We start from the raw sequence: 23710 nt of genomic DNA on the forward strand, positions 1-23710 counted from the left end.
GGGAAGGAGGGAAGGAAGGAAGGGAGGGAGGGAGGGAGGGAGGGAGGGAGGAAGGGAGGGAAAAGAAAGAGAAAAAAAGAGAAAAGGAAAAAAACCTGCCTTTATACTTACACACTGTAAGAATTACAGAATGAATCTGGCTCTTTGCTCCATGTCTTAGATAATTTGGAAGCAGCAATATGGGGGCCAGAATTCTTCATGGGAGCCATCTATACCGATCCAATAAGCTGGGTTATCACCCATTCATACTTGAGTTTGGGCTGTACTGACAAAGCTGGCAGGTCCAAGTGAAACCCAGGTATCTTTCCTCTGACCACTGATGGTGGAGAGCAGCTGCCTTTTCCCCTGAACAATAACACTAGGTGTCTTGGTGTTTCCCACCTCTTCGGCAGTTGTGAATTCCTGTTTATTACTTTCTATCTAGAATACGACATGGGCCCATGAAGTTGTATCCTACAAAGAAGTTGCTGGGATCTGTGCGCTGAGCTTCTATTTGGTCCAGCTAAGTAAACCATCACTGCAACATCCTTACCCATCACACCTCCCGTGTTGCCATGGAGACACCGCCTTCCTAAGCCCATCGTATTATTCATATTTGATTGATTTTCTGTTCTACCCTCCCTCTACTCAACTGTTTCCTTTTTTTCCTACCAAATCCTCCATTTTCCCTAAACAAATTTCTCTCAGCCTCGCTTCGCCTGCGGTCTCTATGCAGCTCACCTGCCATCACCTCGACGGCCTCTAAGAATGGTCATATTTTCTAAAGCAGCGGTCCCGAACCTTTTTGGCACCAGGGACCGGTTTTGTGGAAGACACTTTTTCCAAGGACGGGGGGAGAGGGATGGTTCAGGTGGTAATGCCAGCGATGGGGAGCGATGGGGAGCAGGAGATGAAGCTTCGCTCGCTCGCCCACTCACCGCTCCCCTCCTACTGTGCGGCCCGGTTCCTAACAGGCCGCGCACCGGTACCAGTCTGCGGGCCGGGTATTGGGGACCCCTGTTCTAAAGGAACCCCAGAATGCATGGTCTAACAAGATACTGTTTCTGAATTATAAATTAATTTGTATTTAAACGTAACCAAAGTCATAAACTAATTTGTGTTTATTCTACATTTAGTAAGTCATTTTTGTGGGAGGGAATGAATGAAAAAACACCTCAAAGAAGGTAAATGATAAACAGAAGACAGGTACTCACTAAACCAACCATATATTCATCATCTAGAGAATCATCTTTCTTCTAAGATAAATAAATTCCATAAATTCCAGTCCAACAGTGGCTCTGCTTTGACTGCGAAGTAAGGTGAAAATCAATCCCCCAGTTTTGCTGAGCGAACCCAAAGGTCTTCTTCCAACAACACTTCAAAATAATAATACAAAAAGGTCATCTCTTTGGGCTCCAGCCTCCTTACCCATGAAGGACAGGACAGATTAAGTTAGAATTAGGTGCTCTCAAACTTAAAAAAACCGGAAACCTTTTTTTTTTTTTTTCAAGCTGAAATCCTACATGGAAGGAAAAAACAAAACAACACAAAACAACAACAACAACAAAAAACAGTACCAGGGAGCACAGTAAAAGCAAAACCTCTCAGGAAATGTCAAGAGCTCTGCGGAGGAGAGTTTGAAAAATCATTGGGTTGGGTCGTCCCTAAAAGCCTTCCAACTTAAAGGTTATTTTTGTGATTTCAATCTAAAAAATCTCAAACCTCCAAGGAGACATTGCTTAGGAACAGATGGAGTGATTTTTATTCAGGAACGAGGGTCTGAGGGGTGGATAACGGCGCCGCCATTGCATCAATAGAACCCTGTTCCTCCAGCCCAACTTGGTCCTTGAACCCTCCTTGCGGGGGAGTAAAGCCTCGCGAGAGGCGGGAAAGCTTCCGATTCAGAGGACCACGCCAAGGTTCCTTAGCAACAGCAGCAGAGGGCAGCCTCTCCCATCAGCAGCTGGCGGTGGGCTCTCCCTGCTTCTTTAGCACCTTATTACAATGCGCTCTTGGCTCCTGGTAGAATCCTCTGTACCCTGCCTAGCAGCCAGCATCCCTTGGCAACCACAAGAGCAGTCATTCCGTCCGACCGGTAACGCTGCTTGTATTCTCATTGCTCTGTACGTTGTTCCATGTCCTGCATATACAAAATGCCCTCTGTCTCAATGTGGATTCTGGGCTTCCCTGGTGGCACAGCGGTTGAGAGTCCGCCTGCCGATGCAGGGGACGCGGGTTCGTGCCCCGGTCCGGGAGGATCCCACGTGCCGCGGAGCGGCTGGGCCCGTGAGCCGTGGCCGCTGGGCCTGCGCGTCCGGAGCCTGTGCTCCGCAACGGGAGAGGCCACAGCAGTGAGAGGCCCGCGAACCGCAAAAAATAAAAAAATAAATAAATGTGAATCCTTTTTATCATCTGAATATTGGATGACAGATGCCAAAGTCCAGAATCTCATAGAAAACCAAAGTGAATTGTATGAAAAATAATAATAACCTGCATCTACAGTGAATTTCTGCTTTGCACACATGAGTAGTGGTTAGAAGATCACCCGTAGCTCTGCCTGCGAAAATACAACAGCGGACGTCCCCTGCAAGTCACACGCGGGTTCAGGGGACCGGGCCCTGTTCCTCCCATGAAACAGCTGTGTAACCTCCGTCAAACATACTTCACCTCTGCAGGCCTCGGCTTCCTACTAAGAGTGTTAACATTTCATGACCCTTGGCTTCAGCTTTGACCAGGGTCTTTCTTTGCATGTCTCCAAATTCAAGCCTCCGAGATGTTTCTTAATCTCAAGGGTTTTCCCCATGAGATGATGGTACGTCTTGCAATAGTTCTTAGCATTATGTTCGAAGTGCAGGAAAAAGACTGCAAGATAGCAGAGCAGTATACCATCGAGGGTTCCAGGAAGTCAGATGTGAAATGCAGGGTCCTAAAGTGAACCTCCAGAGGCAAATGTGACCCAAAACAGCTATTATTTTTACAAAGGCCCCAGAATTTTTAGGACGCCCCCCCATGAATCTACCAATTCAGTCTCTCAAAAAGTATTTAACAGTCCCTTGCTATTGGCTGAGGCATCTCCAGACACTGAGGATGATACAGAGTAATTTAAGGCATGAATAATTTAATGAAGAAGAGAAGATGCCCACACATGAGTTAGATAAATAAAGTGTCAGGCAACACATGATTAAAGAATACATATTCACAGAAGGGTACCGAGGATAAAAGAATGGAACCTTTACATCTGCAAGGGAGAATCTTATAGGAAAGATGGCCGATAAAGGGAATTCTTGATCAAGGGAAAAGCATGCCTAAAAATTGGAATGTGGAATCAATATGGTACCTCCTGGCCAGAGCCAGCTCATGAGCATATATGACCTGTGCCATGAGCATCCCACGCTCAGAAGGGCCCTGTGCTTAGTTTAACGCTGTGCTGTCACCACCTGAAATTGCGATCATTTTGAACAAAGGACCCCACATTATAATGCTGCGTTGGGCCCTCACCAGATACGTAGTGCGCCCCAGAACACCAACTTTTCAAGGAGAGGGACTCGTATCGTGGGGCGGTAAGAGATAATACTGGAAAAGGAAGTGGGGATTCATGGACAGAGGGCCTTGAAACCTACGCTGAAGGGTTCAGACTTTATCCTGTAGAAAGACGGCAGTACTGGCACTTTTTAAAAAAAATTAATTTATTTATTTTTGGCTGCGTTGGGTCTTCACTGCTGCGCGCGGGCTTTCTCTAGTTGTGGCGAGCGGGGGCTACTCTTCATTGCGGTGCGTGGGCCTCTCATTGTGGTGGCTTCCCTTGTTGTGGAGCACGGGCTCTAGGCGCGCGGCTTCAGTAGTTGTGGCACGTGGGCTCAGTAGTTGTGGCTCGCAGGCTCTAGAGCTCAGGCTCAGTAGTTGTGGCTCATGGGCTTTGTTGCTCCGCGGCACGTGGGGTCTTCCCAGACCGGGGATTGAACCCGTGTCCCCTGCATTGGCAGGCGGATTCTTAACCACTGCGCCACCAGGGAAGTCCGGTACTGTTGCTTTTTGAGCAGCAGAGTTATATGGTAACATTGAGATTTGGGGATAAATAATCTCGTGTTAAACACGAATGGTGGAGATGGGGCTGGCATGAAGACTCTTATCAGGCTCCGTGGGTAAAGCAAGAAAGGTCGCTTGGGCATGGTGAAAATGGAGAGAAGAGGAAAGATTTGAGAAACAAGTGGAAAAGAAGAATCGCTATGTCTTGATAATAAATTAAAGATGGAGAGAAAGAGAGAGAGAGAGAGAGAGTCAGAGACAGCTGAATCAAATTTACATGACAATTTCTTTCATCAGACTTTGGCAAAGAAGAAATAAAACCACAACAACTAAAGCACTGTTACTGTAATTACTGGTAGCAAAATTGGTAGGGCTGTCAGGAGCTTTGAGGCCACGCTTTCATCTGGGAACTTGGCAGTAAGGTGAGTGACTTAACAGCATTCATCCCGGGCTTCCCCGGTGGCGCAGTGGTTGAGAGTCCGCCTGCCGATGCAGGGGACGCAGGTTCGTGCCCCGGTCCGGGAGGATCCCACGTGCCGCGGAGCGGCTGGGCCCGTGAGCCGTGGCCGCTGAGCCTGCGCGTCCGGAGCCTGTGCTCCGCAACGGGAGAGGCCACAGCAGTGAGAGGCCCGCGTACCGCAAAAAAAAAAAACCAAAAAAACATCATTCATCCTTCATTTCATTCTTTCAATAGTTATTGATCTCTTACTAAATATCTAGATACCGTTTTAGACATTAAAGATCCAGCTGCAAATCAAGCGGTCACGGACTCTGCCTATGAAAATTTTACAGCCTAGGAGGGAAAAGACATTAAACAAATAATGACAACTGTGGGTACATTATGAAAGGGAAGCTTCACATCGTTTGGGAATTAGAGAGGCTTTTCTGGTCTTTTCTCCCAGGAAACTCAGGCAAATAAATAAATGGAGTTGTTAAGCCCACGGCACTTAATTTGCTTCCTTTCAGCTCTACTCCATTACAGCCCATTTTGTGTGTGTGCATCCGAGCGCAGGCATGGGTAATTTCCATTTCCGAAAGACTTGGCTCCCTGGTGAGAAAGGGGGAGATACTGACAATAAAGTCCCTGGCAGGGTGAGGAATAAAAGAGAAACTAAGAAGCAAGTCATACCTGCCTTTCATTCTCTTCTGAATGGGTTTCCACTGAACTTACGAGGAAAAGCCTTTCTGATCTGCTACGGAGGTGGGTTTTGTGTAGCTAAGACGTTCCCACAGGATGGCCTCTCTTCCTGATCTCAGTTTTCCCCCAAGGATGGGCATCCCCCCAGCCAGACCGGGCTTTTCCCTAGGAATTCTGGAAATCGGACCGGGTGAGAGCTATCTACCTGGGAGCTGTCGGGAGTGGCCATTTTCAACCACGTGAACCGGGAAAATGGTGAAGCTGACCAAGAGGGATGGGGAGAGCCAGGGAGAGTGGCCTGAAGGTATTCCAATCCCCAATTCCAGCTCATTCTCCTCCAAGTTTCAACCACATTCCTGTTGCTGAGTTCCATGAGACAGCCCAGGGTGCTTATAATAAGCGCTCTCTTTTTGTTTAAGCTTGTTCAAGATTTAATTCTCTACTGGTTGCAGACCAAGAAGCTCCCTACTGATTAGCATTGAAGAGGGGCAGCCGGTGGTGGTGGAAAGCTACCAGCATAAGCAAGCAAAGCTTTGAGATCTATTTTAAAATCCTGGTGCACTAGTCAAAACTCCTAGGGGTGCAGACCTAGGGTCTGTAGAGGTGGCAAAACATACACCCCAGAGCATGATGCTGGCAGACCCAGGAAGCCAAGTTAAGCATGTCATGGGAAGCGTCCTGGATGGCTGTTAATGTTGTGTCCTCTCTAGCCGATGCCAGGTAAAGACCACAAGCCCTGGACACGACAGAGCGATAGTCGGCTGAAAGCTCTCCCCTCAGAAGGGGCAGTCGTATCTGTCCATAATTTTGGCCTTGAACTTCTTTTTGTTGAGCTCTACCCAGAGTTTGGCTGGATCAACCTTCATGTACGACCCCCAACTTTGACATCACTGCCTTCGAGGACACCGTCAGGCACAGGGCAATGGAGGATTTCCTGGCAAGTAACAAGCAGGACCACCACTGGAGGTTTCAGGGATGCTCAGAGCTGGAAGCTGATGTTGTCGGACACAGATTGTAGAAATAACTGCCCTCTTCTTGCCCGACGGCTGGCCCACTCACAGAATTCTTTCCTTTCCCTGGCATTTTCCGACTCTGGGACAAACCCCTTCCCAGGAGCAGGCTGCGTCACTCGTGGGTCTGATGTTTTCTTCCTTTGGGGTACACGGGCATCAACCCGCCTAGTACAGAGGAGACAGGGGGGTGAGAACTGAGAGAATGTGGCCTTTTAGGCCGGGTTGTCTACACTGTTCCTGCCCCAAGCCTGGCCGTGTTTCCCAAACAAGGCTGAAAGCCAGGGATTATTTTTGTGTGTCCTGCTGACATCTGAGCACACCCTGATCCTTGCTTGCAGAGTCCAGGTACCAATAATAACTGTTCCCTTGACCAGGCGTTGCCCTGTGTGCAGCCAAGTGGTCACAGTGACCAAGAAGGACAGAAGCTGACTGTGTACCCATCCATTGCTGGGGGCGTCCAGAGAAGAGGCAGAGAAAATGACGATCAGGTGGACTGATGTGCCCTTTGCGGTCTGATGGAGAAGGGGAGCCTGGGCTGCCGGACTGGCGTTGGTGGTCTTCACAGATGAGCAGGCATGCATGCAGGGAAGAGGCTGGGACCAGGCACCACGGTTCTTTCTTGATCTCACGAGACGTCCCGACTCTGCTTCCTTCGAGGAGACGGAGGCACACGAAATCAGGCCAGCTTCCAGCGTTGGGCACGTGTTGGGTAAAAACCAGGGGAATATTCACATCCAAAGAGCACCAGCTCAGAGTGACCACGCAGTTGTTTCAATGATCAAGCCTCACGCACAGTCTCAAGTTTGAGAAAGACGTCTGTTCACACAAACACCGCGAAGCGATCCTTTCCCTAAGCACCACGCTCTCAGTTTGTCAAAACATTTGAAGACTAATTCGTGCCTCAAAAGGAATTCTCTCTCACGCAGCCAGCTGCCAGGTTTGTGAGCTGAAGGCTTTTATGTTACAACATCTCAAGACACTCCAGGCAGGAGGCACGCAGGCCTCGAGTGGATGGGCCGTGGGGCTGACGATGTCCCTAAGGGGACAGAAGGCGCAATCTGCCTGCTCTCGGGGAGGACGGGATGAGAAAGCCAGCTCCGGCCAGCCTAGATGCCTGTGAGAAGCAGTACAGAGTAGGAGTGGCAGACCTAGGCTCTGAAGCCAGGGGTGCATATGTTCAAGTCCTAGCTTTTCCATTTACTAGTCGTGGAGTCTCATGAAATGCCCTTCGGGGGCTGGGTTCTCCAATTTCTCCATCTGTGAATGTGGGGGGACGGAGGGGGACCCAAGGTACCACCTCACAGGACTGTTGGATGTGAGGCACTAAAGAGCAGTACCCAGCAAACAGTAAGCACCCAATCATTCTTGGGGTGCTCTACCGGGACTGCGGTGCATCTCCCCAGAGCCATCCCCGTGTGGGGAGGCCCAGCCGGCGTCGGGCCACGCTGCCACCAGAACTGCCCGCTGAGCCCTGACCGCTCGGCTGCAGGGAAATTGTTTCCTCCATCACAAACAGGTCCCTGAAGCGTGGAACAGAAACTCGGCAACTGACATAAACAATTTCAAACAATCATTTCAGAAGACAAATGGATCTATGCGGGCATCAAGATTCCTCCGGAGGCTTTCCCCACTTGTTTATGTGTTCCATGGCCTAGAGCCACGAGTGAATTAGGTGGACAGCGTGCCACCCCGGTGGGGGGTGGCAGGAGGGGCCTGGGGGACCAGAACCTGCTGTTTGACCTGCTTTCCTTGAAAGCTGGTGCTGGGGCGGTGGGTGGTCCTGGAGGAAAGGGACTCTGATTTTCACCCCCCGGGGTCCACCATTCGTTGGGAGAGGTCACGAGATCCAGGTTCAGCCCTGCTCCGCCATGTTTCTGCGTGTGAATTTCAGTGCGTCACGAACCCTTTCTGAACCTCATTTTCCCATCCCTCTAAGGAGGGTATCATTAGACCCATTTCACAGGGTCACTGCCGTGATCAAAGTAAGACTCCGTGAGCTGGGATAAATGACTACACAAACATTCAAGAGGTGAACGCAGGCATCCAGGGAATACCTGGATGAGAACTGGTAAGAAAGGCGAATTAGAACTTGGAACCAAGGGTGTGCTTTACGAGGGCAAGGAAAAGGAATTCTCTCCAAATTAAGGGGAAATTTTTCATTCCACGTCGCTGTAGTCCTGCAATAGAGACTGAAGTTCTTTTGAGATCCTAAGTGAAGCCTGTGGTATACTGTGCTAGCACTGAAAGCACATATTGCCTCTTCTGATTATAAAACATATTTCCATTTCATTAGCTATTCGTTGAAAGTACCCTATATAACATGCACGTTATATTACATTTCAATGTCTTCAAACATTCTCCCTTTGTTGAGCATTTCGAGTTTTTCCTTCAATTTTTCTGTAGCATGTGTAACACTACAAAGAATACACAGATCTTTGACCCGTCATATGAAGTATATAGTATATACATAATATACAGTAGACATATATGTATATATTATATACTCACACCATTATATAATCATGATATATATAATAGTGATTGATATAAATATATATAATATATAATAGTGTGAGTATATATATATATATATGTACACATATACTGTACCTTTAAAGTTTGAGAAAAGAGTAAATGTAGGTATATTAAAATTTTTTTTAAGTGTTAGAAAATAATCTTGGCTCTACTGTTTTTACAAGGTTTTGAAACAACCAAACATAACATTTAAGAACATTTTCTGTCTCTGGGACATTCCACGGTGCCGGGTTCTAGTCTATGCGCTAAGACCAGAACCTTCTGCAGAGGCTGGTATTCTACTAAAGCCAAAGGCTGCTTTGCCATGTCTATGCCTATTCTGTTCTCCTCTCCCAGCTAATACTGTGTCGAACTTGCTGAATTTCACCTCTCCCTCTAATCTAGCCCTTTGAACCTTGAAGCCAGTGCAGACGGCTACTACGTGCCAAGAACGCTCTAAGCAGAGGGACCATTTATTTTGCTGGGAGCCACCGGCCTTGAAAAGGCCAGGCATCGGCCCATCTTTGTACCATCGATGTCCTCCCAGGCTGCATGTTCCTCAGAGGATCACACCGAGAGCTTGGTTCTGGGAGCCCAGAACTCTGGTTCTAAATCTAATGAGTAACCTTGGGCAGATTTCTTTTTCTTTTTTTTTTTTTTTTTTTTTTGCGGTACGCGGGCCTCTACCGGGGCGCGAACCCACGTCCCCTGCATCGGCAGGCGGACTCCCAACCACTGCGCCACCAGGGAAGCCCTTGAAGTAATTTTAAATATTGCAGATTAACCTCCTATAGCATATTGATATAAATAATGATACAATCACGAATATTAATCCGTGAATAAAACCGTTACCAATGACGGAGTACACAAGTCCATCCCTGCACTAGGTCAAATACCTTTTTTGTCATTTCACTAAAGCCTCACGAAATTTCCACAGGACAGGCAATTTTGTTCCCACCTTCACAGACGGAAGAGTGGAGAGCTTGAAGGATATGCTCAAGTTCATACGACCAGGAAAGGTGGAGCCAGAATCTGACCCCAGGTCAGCGAGACTGAAGGCCTTGTATCACAATATACACATCAGAATTTTCCAACACAAATTAATCGGAGGGGTTGCGAATGTTCAGTCTCAGCTGCGGACCAAGTTTTCTCGGTTGTAGTCTGAATGTGAATGTGCTCTTGGATTGGTGGGAATTTATAACCACTTAAACCTCCTAGGTGTTCAGCCAGCCTGTTTCAGCTGTTCCTCAGTTCAGGAATCTTTCATCTCCTACAACTGGATGGCTTAAAACCGAATACGCAAGCAATGTCCACTGCTAATTCATGTATTACCAAAGTTATTCCTGCTTACTATAGAAGACACAGGAGACACTGAATAGATAGATCATCAAAATAAGGAAAATAGGAATATAAGAAAGAGTATAAGAAAAATTAAAAATTACTCATTTTCTCACCACCCAGAGATAATCACTGAGAATGGATCCTTCTAGGCTTTGTTCTATGCTTGAATGCTTTTGGCATATTTGTGGTGTGTTTCGATCCCTAACTTGCTGAGCTTAAAATATTTCAGCTATCAAAGTATTTTGTTTTTAAAGGGAACACTTGTACACTGTTGGTGGGAATGTAAGTCGGTGCAGCCACTGTGGAAAACAGTACGGAGGTTCCTCAAAAAACTAAAAATAGAACTAACATATGACCCAACAATTTCTCTCCTAGGCATATATCTGAAAAAAGCAAAACCCCTAATTTGAAAAGATACATGCACCCCAATGTTCACAGCAGCATTATTTACAATTGCCAAGATACAGAAACAACTGAGTGTCCATCAACAGATGGATGAAGATGAATAGATAAAGAAGATGTGGTTTATTTCTACAATGGAATATTACTCAGCCATAAAAAAGAATGAAATTTTGCCATTTGCAGCAACATAGATGGACTTGGAGGGAATTATGCTAAATGAAGTAAGTTGGTCAGAAAAAGACAAATACTGTATGATACCACTGATATGTGTAATCTAAAAAATACAACAAACTAGTGAATGTAACAAAAAAGAAGCAGACTCACAGAACAAACTGGTGGTTACCAGTGGGAGGGGGGAGGGGCAATAAAGGGGTGGAGGAGTGGAGGTACAAACTACTGGGTATAAAATGGCCTCAAGGATATATTGCACAACATGGGGAATATAGCCAATATTTTGTAGTAACTGTAAATGGAAAGTAACTTTTAAAAATTGTATAAAAAATTTAAAAATACAAAAACATTGTCTTTTTTTCCCTGCCTTTTGATCAAGAAATGAGCATGATATTCAGAATTTACTGACATTTCTCTGTGTGTTTGGGGAGGGTGCTAAATTTAAAACTGTCTTCTAATATTTTATGTCATGTCACTTATTTATTGTATAACTGAAAGTTTGTGCCCTTTTACCAACCTCTCCCTATTTCCCCCACCTCCCAGCCCCTGGCAACCACCACTTGACTCTCTGTTATTTGATATTTCTTACATGTTTAGTGTCTTAGGGAAAGTCTGTTCTTGTTGTTGTTGGTTTTCAAAAATCTCTTGAAATTTTTTAATCAGATAAACTGAGATTAAAATACTCAAGTTTCATTAAAAGTCCTGGGATTTGGGAGAGATGGCATGTATAATTTACAGGTTAATTAGGATTAGAATCAAGTAGCTTAGTAAATCGCTATTTAGAAAATCACGGACAATAATGGCAATTGGGTATAAACCTGAAGTTGTAGCCCAGAACTCCACTGGAATGTAGAATTAAATCCACTGGGCCAAGTGTGTGTGTGGGGGATGGGCGGTGGAGGGGGAGGGTGGGAGAAGCGAGGTTTAGCTTGTGATAGAGACGGTCATCATGGCACAGATGGGATCAGACCTAGTCTCTGCCGTTTACCAGTTACGTTACTCCGACTAAGTTGTTTAACATCTTGAGCCTCAGTTTCCTCATCTATAAAACGGAATAAGCATACCTGTCTCATAGCATTTTTTGTAAGGATTAAATGAGATACTGAAAATGTCATAGATAACATGTTCTCAGTAACTCCTCGTCCTCTTCTCTTCTCCTTTGATGAAGCATCAGTCTTATTTGGTAATACGGTCACATCTGGTCCCCAAATAGCAGATCACACAGAGGTAGCCAAAGGTTTCCAAAGGTATCAGGTACTTGTGGCTCCTTTCCCTTTTCATTCTTGACTGAAAAGGTGTGAAAAGCTCACTGAACACCAGTCCGCACTGGATAAGTATCCAAGATGACTGAGTTAGTTCTATCACAGGGTCAAATATTCACTGCCATGTGGAAGAAGGACTAAGGTTAAGCTGGGTGCACTGTTAAGTGCTCCAGAAATACAAGCTACCATAGCGGAACATAAAGATTCCTATCCATGATTCCCACACTTGGATATTTCCTCTAAAGGATGAGTATCCTATAAAACAATCCAGAGGAAGAAAAAGTCTATGTTCATGAAGATTTTCATAGGACTGTTATTTATAACATAAAAATTATAACTGGCTTAATATTCCAGTACAAGTGGAATTATTATGTACTCACTTGGTGGAATAGGATACAGTCTTTAAAACAAGCATTATGCTACTATGGAGCAGCTTGAAGAACTGCTTATGATATCACGCTGACTGATAAAAAGGCTGAGTTTAATTTAGGCATACGCTCTGACCATAGCTTTGTAAAGTTCTTTACGCGTCTGCACAAGGGCAGGAAGGGAACACAAAACGGTAAAGACACTTGAAGTATTGAGGAAATGATTGTTCAATGAATGTTGAATAGCATGTTCTTGGAGTTAGCCTGTTTTGAAGCCCCACGGCCCTGTCTGGAGCTTGAGTATCAGAAAGTCCCGTGTGGAACTTTCCCTCAGACCAAGAAACCAGCCCAATCAGTCATGAGGACAACAAAGTCGGAATGACTTCCTGAAAGGAGAGTGTTTCCCGGAAGTAGGAAAGTCAAAACAGCTTATGGGGTGTTTTCCAGTCATTATCTGTGAAATAGGGATATTCCTAGGGGCTATTGGACTATATTTTATGAGAAAGAACTGATGACTCTGCACTCCTTAAGAGTCCAAGGGGAGAGAGATGCAGATTGAAGGATGGATAACTTGTTTGAGTGGCAGTTCAAACTGAGATGTTAGGCGAGACATGCTAAGAATTTGAGAGGCTGTGTATTCTCTGATCATTGCTGCACATATACCAAGTGATGGTTAAGGTCCTACACGGGGGGACCCAATAAATATACTTGACAATATTACAGTGGCTTAATCCACTGCTTCTACTGCTAGAATTCTACTGCTTTCTCTAATGATCTAAGGTGGCTGAATACAGCAAACGTCAACTGGTGTGACTGAAATGTGAGAGAACTACTCTAGTGGTATCTATAGAGAAATAGGAGAATTTATCTTCCTTCAACCAACAGAAGAAAGGAATGAAATTATTCTTCCTTCAGTGGTTTCTGAGGGCACTTTGCTGTGCTCTGTAAAAAATGAAAGTCAGGAATCAGCCTTATTTATTCCGAATTTCTGGGAATAAATGACACATTATAAAAAATTTGGAGACCCTTGTATTTTCCTCGAAGAATGATAATGCAAATGTACTTAGGTAAAGCTTCACTTACCAGCTGTTCTGGATGATATCAGAATAGAAATTAGTGCAAATTACTGACTCAAACAAACACTGTCTGCTTAATAAAGTTGAAAAAACTAAATACTAAAATCATAAGGCTGCAAAAAACTGTTATTTGGCTAATGGGTGGTTTTGTTTTGTTTTTTAAATCCTATTTATGTCTGTCAAAACCACTACTCCATGCTTCTCTCTTGTGCAATTCTTGCCACCAGGTCAAGTAATCCCTTCCCACGTGGGGAATGGAGACGTCTTTCTGCAGAAGAAAGCCTTGATAATTCTACAAAACTCTTTCCCTCACAAATGGCAGGGATCATTTTACCAGCATGGAAAGAGATGCCCAGTGAGCTGCACTGACTTTCCCAAGATCATGGAGTCAGAGAGTGGACGTGATGGGCTCCCCCGACAGTTCTGCTCACAGGAGAGCGGGTGTGAGACTGGAGAGACTGATACCTGGGAAATACACCTGCCAGCTTCACTTTCCTGATCTGGGCAGAGATTCAAGATAAGCTCATCACCATCTGCTAGAGGACCAGTGAGTTCGTGCTAGTGAGATGGAAATAAAGGAGATGAAAGACCACGTCATGTTCCAACATCTCCTATTCGGGTCTGGCTTTTTGGGGGTCTGTAAAATCCTCAGAGTGCCGGGTTGGGCACTTCTGCTTCTGCCAGGCCCTTCTGTTATTCTCCAATGCAACCCAATTAGATCAGAATCCATTCAATTGGGTTCAGTCCTATTTGACAGACTCTTACTGTGTCTGTCATATACCGCAGCAGATACAAGATGGATGCCACTCTTTATGGTCTGAAAAAACTTATGTTTTCAATTTTTTCAAAGACCCCAGATACACATAATTGGATCCATCATCATCCCTGGTCCAAGTCACACTGTCATCATCGGCCCATGAATGAACATTATTTAATTCATTTGCTGAATAATCAATGTGCATGTGACCCCTGCTCAACCTAAGACCACCACCAATAACCTTTTTTTGTTTTTTTTGTTTTTTTTGCGGTACGCGGGCCTCTCACTGTCGTGGCCTCTCCCGTTGCGGAGCACAGGCTCCGGACGCGCAGGCTCAGCGGCCATGGCTCAGGGGCCCAGCCGCCCCGCGGCACGTGGGATCTTCCCGGACCGGGGCACGAACCCGTGTCTCCTGCACCGGCAGGCGGACTCTCAACCAATGCGCCACCAGGGAAGCCAATAACCTACTCAGGCTCCATGCCTAGCTCTTACCCTTGCCTCTTTTACTGCAGAGGTAACTACTTTTCTGAATTCTGTATTTATATTCACTCATTCTTTTTTTGTTCTAGTCTTAAGCACCACTCCGTCAATATGCCTAAAATATATATAAAAACATAGACTGGTTACTTTTGTTTCTGAATAGTCTTTGGGGGGGAAATAAAATGTATCTATTCAAGGCATTGTTAATGGTGCCTTATCTATGCCAATCACTGCCGGGGGGCATAAAGCAGTGAAAACGAACAAACAGACACAAATTCCTGCCCTCACGGACAAATAACCGAATGATAAGTAAAATGTTTAGTGTCCTCCACTGATAGGAGCTATGGATAATAATAAGGCAGGTTAGGTGCAGGGGGGGAGTTTGGGGCTCTTGCTACAGTCATTAAGATGCTGGGGAAGGCCACCTGGTATATGAGGTGAATGCAATGGTCTGAAGTAGATGGGCTGGTCCCTGAATGTTCCACTAGCTTTAAAAAAAAGATTTAAAATTCCCATTTAGGACTTAAAACACACTCATCTTTTAAAATCCCGGTAACTGTGTTCTCATGTGGACTTCTAGAAGGCTTGCAGGAACCACGCACAGGGTATTAGAGGGTCAGCTCTAACATTCCACGTGAGGACATGGGATGGGTCTTTTCTGCTTCCCAATCGAACCCCCAGCTCCTAACACAGTCTCCATTACAAGGGAAACATGGAAGAAATATTCCTGCATGTTTGTTGAATGAATGAATAAATACGTAACTCTCATATAGCATTTTTTCAGCACCTTTCAGGTTGCCTGTGAGCTCCTTGGGGACATGGGTTATAATCCTCTGATGGATATTCCCGGGGTGGGGCATTGGTGCCAACAAATAACAGAGGTTTGAGCAGTGAAAGGGGGACCCAGCACGGGAGGAAGCAGCCAGGAAGGAAAAGCAACAGAGTGCTCACCTGGCTGGGTGTGGAGGGCTTGCCAGCCTCCTAGATACAGAGATTAACCCCATTAGAGAAATCACTGTCGGAAACTGTCAGTTTTTCTGTCCAGAAAGAATTCTCCACAATGTGTTTGTCCAGCTAAACTTGCCCTCTGAGATGCTGTGTGAATAAAGGTGAAGCATGTCTCGGAATCCCTGCCTTTCAGAAGCTCATAATAGACATGAGAAATAGTAAAGGCTTCAGAAATCCTGCAATTAAAAATCCAATTTAATTTTTCACTATACTTTGCTTCCCTCTTTTTAAAATTTCCTGCTGAACAACTTTAACATACTGTGGAGTTAGTCTTCTGTGGACCTCCCTCGGAAAAACACAGGTATTGTGGCTGAATAATCTATATGAAAGGAAAAGTGCTACAGAACAGAGTCTGTAGGAGAGAGGCATGTGGAGGGGTTATAGTTAGGAATGCCTTATTGGAAGCTGCTGTCACAGGCAGAATAATGTCCCCTCCTCAGAGATGTCTACATCCTAATCACTGGAACCAAAGAATATGTTACCTTACATGGTGCTATGGACTGAACTGTGTCCTCCACACACCAGATTCACATGCTGAAGCTCTAACTCCCCTATGGGATAGTATTTGGAGATGCGGGCCTTTGGAAATGATTAGGTTTAAATGAGGTCTTGATGGTGGGGCCTTCATGATGAGATTAGTATCCTTGTGAGAAGAGATCAGAGAGCTCGCTGTCTGTCTGTCTGTCTTTCTCTGTGCCATGTGAGGACACAGCGAGAAGGTGGCCGTCTGCAAGCCAGGAAGAGAGCTCTCACCAGAACCTTTCCATGATGGCACCCTGAACTTGGACTTCCAGCCCCCAGAACTGTGAGAAAATAAATTTCTGTTGTTTTGCTACCCAGTCTATGGTATTTTGTTATAGTAGCCCATGCTGACTGAAACGCATGGCACAGGGGAATTAAGGCTGCTAATCAATTAACCTTTTAAAATAGGGGGATTATCCTGTATATTTTATGTTTATTAGCTTATAGTTAGCTCTGAGTGCAGGGGTAAAATCTCACTAATTTTTGAATTCCCGGTATCTGTCATAGCACCTGGCATATAGTAGGCTCTGCCTTTGTGGTTACAGGAAAATGTTGTAACCATGGGCAAATGAGAGATATTTTGATAGCACATTAAGTAAACAAGTAGTAAATTTTTGTATCACTGAAATAATTTTATTTCAAAATTCATCTTTGTTTTAACATTAGAATATATACCAATATTCTACTGGTCATTTCAACAGCAAAATGGAATTTGGGAATAGATATTTGTGCTCCAGTAAACGTCACACCCAAAAGTTGTCAAGGAAATTTAGAAAAGAAGACTGAACACGTGAAGCAATTGAAACGATTGTCTTAGAATAATCGTATCTTAGAATAATCTTAGAATAATAATGGGTTAATTATAAAGATGGCAGGTGTGAATTATTCATTTATCCACGCGAGAAAAATTTATTGAGCATCTACTCTATGTCCCATTCCCTGAGGATACGACAGTTAAAAAAATGTCACAGTAACACTTTTATGAAGTTTATAGTCTTCAAAAGTTTACAGAAGTACTCAGGGCCATTCATTTGGGAAAATATCAAATCTTAGGGCTGGAAGCAACTGCAGAGATGAACCAGTCAAATCCTCTGTTTTGTAGATGACAAAAATGAGATCTGGGGGCTTCCCTGGTGGCGCAGTGGTTGAGAGTCCGCCTGCCGATGCAGGGGACACGGGTTCATGCCCCGGTCCGGGAAGATCCCACGTGCCGCGGAGCGGCCACAACAGTGAGAGGCCCGCGTACCGCCACCTGAAAAGGTCAATTAGTCTACGGCCATACCACCCTGAACGCGCCCGATCTCGTCTGAAAAGGTCAATTAAATTAGGTAAATATATATAGTTTTATAGCCTAGTTGCCACAGAAAATGCAGAGTGCCTAGTTCAGGTGAAAGTATGCTCCCAGTATAGGCTAAAAAATTAATCATTGTTTATCTTAAATTCAAATTTAATTAGGCATCCTGTATTTTTATTTGTGAAATCTGACAACCCTAAATTTTCAGGGGATGGAGGTAAGGTCATGGCAGGAACCAGAGTCTGCCATTGTATGAGCTGTTTGGGAAGAAGAGAAAAAGAGAAAAAAGCAAAAGAAACTAAACCCACTAATGGACCTCTCTCTCTCCTTTTGATCCTTTGTGCATCGTGTGTGTGTGTGTGTGTGTGTGTGTGTGTGTGTGTGTGTGTGTGTGTGTGTGTGTATCTGCACGTATGGGTACTTGTGTCTTATTGACACAAGGATTATGGTATTGAGGAAAATTACTGACAGTGATACTGATTACAGATACTGACATAACAACAGTGAAAAGATGAAAAACAATAAAAATGTGGTTAGTTTAAAAGCAACACTAATGACTGCATTTAAGTAAACTGCTCTGATTTATACCCAACTGGCACACAGCCCAATCACAATTTTGCTTATTCCCAATCTTTGCATTTTCAGAGAACCATAAAATGTCTCTAAAGGGTCTGAGAAATCATCTAGTCCAACCTTGACATTTACAGATGGAGTAACCAAGACTCAGAGAGAAGTGACAAACCCAGGACCACCCTGCCTAAGAATTTAAATAATAGAACAATATTTTTGGAGCGCTTACTAAGTGCCAGGCATTTTTCTAAATGCTCTACTGTAGTATCACATTTAATCATCACAACAATCCTATAATCATTATCATCATTCAAACGAAGCAAATTGAGGCAGATAAAGTTATGTAATTTAGCTAAGGTTCGAGGTTATACAGCCGATAAGGAGAAGTACCTGCTAAAAACCCAGAGAGTTTGGCACTAGACCTGCACATTCAATTGTGAAACCCTGCGGCCTCTTCAGTAAGATGAGTTTATATCACTAAACACGTTCGCCCATGTAAACTTTCATGTTTATTGCTCCGGTAGCACTGCTTTGCAGTTAATAACAAGGTCACTGGAATACAGCTTATAGAGAAAGTCAGTTGGAAGCTGTTATCATACATGTCAGTTTCAGAGTCAAAACAGTTACCTGTTCCCTTACAAACCAGCCCTACACACAGGCCCCGTGGTATGATCAATTTCGTTTTCTTTATTTTTTTTTTGAAACTTTTTAAATGAAATACACCAGAGCCTACGATCAAAGCAAACATTAGCCCTGAGATAGAGTTTTATGAGTTCACATTTCGAGTAGTTTGTGAAAGAAAAGAAGACGAAAAAAAGAAAACGAGAGAGAAAGAGAGAGAGAGAGAGAGAGAAATCAAAACAGAGAAGAGGCCTTCTTTATTCATTGTTAGCCATAAAATAAATTGAGGACTCTTAGGAAGAGGCCCTCTTGTTCGCATGCTGCCAGCCAGACTTCTGCGCTCCTGCAGCTATGGCTGTGATTATCTCCAGGAAGAAAAATCCCCGTCCTCAAAATTACATTTACTTAGTTTTACATTCAACTTGTCTTCTCTGTCTTTCAGGAGATTATCAACCCCTTGAATTCAGAGGACCAAACCACTTTGTCCATTTCCAGACCCCGTTTCCCTGTTTATCAAAGGTAGAGGATTAAGTCTGCCTATGTCTGCTTCGATAGCGTGTCTTCCCAAAGCAATCCTTCCTGTGACACAGAAGCCTGTCCCAGTTTAAAAAAAAAAACAAAAGTGAGGCTGCCATCGGAATTCTCGGAACCTCCAGGGTCTAGGTCTGCAGGGTCCACCTGGGAGACACCAGGACTCCGCCGACCCACCAAAGCAGGAATTAGGAGTACTGTCTTCCTTGCCTCTGCACTGCAGCTGAAGGAAGCATTCGCTTGGTAAGTCTGTTTCGCAATTCTACTATCAAGTACATCACCAAGTCCATCTAGAGACAAACCAGCTCCTCCCCTGCCCCTGCAGGAAAATGGCAAGGGTGCCTTTGAAATGAGCGTAGCTTCTTGCAAAACAAATCCACATCCTCTCTTCTTCAGAAAGGTGGCAGTGTTGCCCTGCGGTTTTGACCAAATTGCAAAGCGGTGGCCATGTCTCTAGTGGATTAACAGACCAACCGCCTCACCTCACCACGGAAAGGAAAGGATGGATTAATCCACTGCAGAACCTAGTCCCTGGCAGACCTGCCCCGGATCTTCGGGGCACTGAGCCTTGTAGCTACCTCCGTTCTCAAGTTTTCATCTCGCTTGGACGGTACAGAGCCATAGAAAATCTCCAGTGGACCCCACAGACATCTAAAAGCCAGGAGCATCTAAGCAGGTCCCAGAGGACCCTACTTTCCAGCATCCACTCTTCTCATTTGTTGGTAACATCCGTCCAAGTGAAATGCTGCGTGGTCCCACTTAGAAGGGCTACGGAAAACTTAGCAAACTATGCCAGCATCCTTCTAACACCTGTTATGGGAAATGTTCACATCACAGTTTATATAAAGTAACCCATCTTCTAAGTGGAAGCTGTACCATTTACTGAGCAGTTTGTTACCACTTTTATAAAACCGATATTCTACACAGAGCTATTGAGAAAGAACCAAAGAAGTCTCCCCGTCTCAGTGTGGAGACCCACACACATCAACACCTTCCAGGGGCGAGTTGCCACCCTATGTGTGAGGCAGTTTAAGGCCCGTCTCCTCTCCACTCACCTTCACTCAGCGTCCTCTGAGAAGTTCCTCTATCGCCACTAACACAGAAATTTGGGGGAAAAGTCTCCATTTATAAACATCAGATGGGTTGGGAAAAAATATTTGTGGCACTGGACTTCTTTTTTTCCTACAGTGATGTCATTTTAAATACTTGGTGTGCTCCAAATTTGCTATTTTTACTTCCCCCAAGTGACTGTTTTTGGGAAATACATTTGTTTGGATTAGCTCCATTTGAAGTGACTCCTGTAGCTAATACAACAGCATCAGGTTCATTGTCTCAGCAATTCTGACTGACGCTGTGCAGCTCTCCAACTTGAGAGCCTCTATTTGCTCATTTTCAAGGTTACTCCTGTTGGATGGACCCCTCCAGAATTTCTACTCGCAAAATATAGAGACAAAAGTAAAAGGACTGGCCTTTTCACAAACAAAAACCACACTCTATGACTCAAAGCATTAACAACAGAAGACATTAAAGGCCCCCCAAGGCACATAAAATTCTTCACTTGCCAAATGTGCTTTTGGGGAACAGAGTTGAAGTAGCCAAGGCGCTGGCTTTGAAACATTTATTGGAAAGCAGTGTGGAGTTGAGACGTGCAGAAGAGGAAAAGTTGAAGAAGGAACGCCAAGTGCCTTAGCCCTACCTGATCTGAACTTGCTCCTAATCAGCAATGAGTGCTCAGACCCCAGGAGTGTCATGTTGAGTCTCAGCGAGCCGCTGGTCCCTTGGCCAGATGGCCCCTGACTTCCACCAGGAACGGGCTCCCGGGAGCCCAGCTGACCGCAGTTAACAACCCAGAATTCATCCAACTCTCCGCGAGCTCCCCCGGGTAGGAGTACAGTGGCAGCCAGTGACCGAAACCAGTGTCCCCAGAAAAGTGGCGGCCTCGCCGCGCGGGGCTACTCCACTCTCAGCTGGCGGGACCCTGCGCCTCCTCGGGGTCTGGCGGGGCGCCGCGGCATCCCAGGCGTGCGCGGCTGATGTCATAGGCTGCCCGCGCTCCTCGAGCATCCCCACCACGCCTTTATGAAGGTCCCCAGTTTGCTATCTGATCCTTTTTTACTACTGACAGGAGCTCAGCCAATCAGGAGTGGCAAGCGGGGCCGGGGACGCGGAGCAGCCGGAGGAGTCCCGGGAGCCGATCTGAACTCTTGGCTGCGGGCGGCGCGGGGGCGGGCGGCAGGGATGCGGAGGGCGCGCGCGGGGGGCGGAGCCGGGAGCCGGGAGCCGCGGGGAGGGGAGGGGCGCCGCGCAGCGTCTGGCGCGCAGGTGGGCGGGCCAGGTGGGAGGGTGGGGAGCCCGGGGGGGAGGGGGCCTCCCTCCCTGCAGCCCGCCAGGCGGGCGGCGGGCGGCGGGCGTGGCCCACCGCGGGAGGGGACTTGCGCGCCCGCGCACCCGGGGCGCACCGCGCTTGGCAGGCAGGCTGGACCCCTGGCAAATCACCGAGGCTTCCAACGCACCAGGGTGCGCACATCCTCTCTCCGTTTGCGCAGGCAGAGACGGAGCATACAGGTCGCGGTTCCCGTATCAAACCTGGATACACGTCCACGGAGAAAACGAAACGCCTTTCATTTTTCTGGGATATGCTCTTTTTGGACAAACCTGACTCAGGCTGTCTGCAGGTGCAGCCAGGACACAGTGCTCTCCCTCCTGGGGGAGATACACGAGTTGGAAACCCTTTTGGGGCGCTCAGTAGAGTGGGACTCAAGGAGGGAGGGTCTAAGACCTGCTCTCGAGAAGCTTGCTTAATCGTTGGCAGCACAGAAAATAACACGGAACTATGTACACACATAGTGTTGGCTTGAATTTATTTGCAACCTTCTATGCACGTGGGCGTCGAAGTATCATCTACTACATGCACGCCTGCTTATGTCTGAGAGCGCTAAACCCTTCAAAGATCCGTGGGTGACAGATGAAGACCTGATAAGACCACAGCTCCTGGGACAGCTTCTAATGCTCTGAGTTTGGGCCTTGCCCAAATTCTCGGATCCTTGAGTTCACCCTTTGGAACTGACCAGTCGCTGGTATAAATGAGGTCTTCTGGACTAGACCATTTAATTCCTGATATGTCAGAGAGGCAGGGCAATCCCATCCTTGTTTCTCTTGGGGATAGAGTCCTGTCCCCAGAGGCCTGTTTACGGAGGATAAGATGCGCACGAGTATCTCAGTCATTATGAAACACACTCATACACAAGGCATCTCTTTCCTAGTCCCGCTGGAATAAATTATCACAACTTGAGTGGTTTCAAGTGACAAGAATTTATTATCTTGCAGCTCTGGAGGTCAGAAGTCCTAAGTGGGTCTCACTGGGCTGACATCACAGTATTATCAGGACTGCTTTCCCTTGTGGAAGATTTAGGGGAGAATAGTTTCCTTGCCCTTTCCAGCTTCTAGAGGGCGCCCATGTTTTTTGTCTCTGGCTTCTTCCTTCACGTTCAAAGCCAGCATCATGGGTCAAGTTCTTCTCACGTGACATGGCCCTGCCCTTTCGTCTCTGCCTCCCTCCTCATTTTAAGGACCTTGTGATTATACTGGGCCCACCTGCTGGATAAACCCCGTTGTAAGGTCAGCTGATTATCAACCTTCATTCCACCTGCATCTTTAACCCTTCTTTGCCATGTGATGTAACATACAGATTCCTGGGGTTTAAGATATGAACATAGGGGGTAGGGGCATTATGGTATCTGTGACACAGAGTGACCCCTTTTCCCACCAGCCCGTTCTTGTCCTCAGTTGAACCCCAGGCTCCTGATCTTCAATGAAAAGAGGTCAAGTGGAGGGAGGTTTGGGACTAGAGATGCCCAGGAGCCTGGAAGAACCCTGGCCAGCTTTCAGATACCTGTGGCAGGGAGGTACTTGACAGGGAGGAGACCGGTGGGAGAAGGAATATTGCTAAATTATCTGAGCAGAGAAAAAACTATTCTGAGCCACATTAAAAAAAAAAAAGCCAAACAGATTATTATCCTGAGGGCTGTGGAGCGATACATGGCAACTTGGCGGAGAATTCTTCTTGCAGTGAAAGTCGGGATAAGGGTCTGCCTGACCCAGATGAGTTGGACAGGAGTGGATTGTTTTCCCTCTGCAGGCCCGAGAGCGTGTGTGTGTGTGTGTGTGTGTGTGTGTGTGTGTGTGTGTGTGTGTGTGTGTGTGTGTGTATGTGTGGGGTTTCTTTTTTGAGTAAGTTTGGGAAATGCTGGTAACCGTAGCCTTCCTCAAGTTTCCCATCGGAGCGTGGAGCTGCTGACATCAGCCCTCTGGGATTTATACCCCCTATGGCGTGGAATATCTATGGATATAAATATGCTCGTATAGAAGCTCATCCTTCCCCCCTCTATGCAAGCATTTTTTGTGGAAAAAAAAATGTTTTTGGTGGAATTTAAAGAGGATGTTCCCGAGGGAAACAGATGTCCCAAGCTGCCGTGCTCTGGGAGCAGCGGGCTAACGCAGCATCGGCAGGCCCCCGGGCTCTGTCCTGCAATTTGATCACATTGGCAGCACTTCTCGGGGGCCTTGCTATCCCCGAGGCCTAGAGTGAGCCTGGCATGCGATGTGATGTAAGGGAGAGACATGAGCTGCTGGGAAGC

General features: G+C 46.0%; 1 protein-coding gene across 3 annotated transcripts in view; it reads right to left on the reverse strand.

Annotated features, from left to right (window-relative positions):
- MYOCD (myocardin) overlaps window positions 1–21121 on the reverse strand; it is a 94097-nt gene extending 72976 nt beyond the window's left edge. For all 3 annotated transcript variants that reach the window (XR_003682930.2, XM_007104503.4, XM_007104502.4), the window contains exon 1: window positions 20770–21121. Coding sequence is in view for 2 of the 3 variants with exons in the window: in XM_007104503.4 (XP_007104565.2) it covers window positions 20770–20824 (55 nt within the window). In the remaining variant the exon portion in view is untranslated. The remainder of the gene's footprint in view (window positions 1–20769) is intronic.
- Window positions 21122–23710: the final 2589 nt, after the last annotated feature.

The sequence above is a fragment of the Physeter macrocephalus genome, chromosome 14 (assembly GCF_002837175.3).
Source record: "Physeter macrocephalus isolate SW-GA chromosome 14, ASM283717v5, whole genome shotgun sequence".
Taxonomy (NCBI): domain Eukaryota; kingdom Metazoa; phylum Chordata; class Mammalia; order Artiodactyla; family Physeteridae; genus Physeter; species Physeter macrocephalus.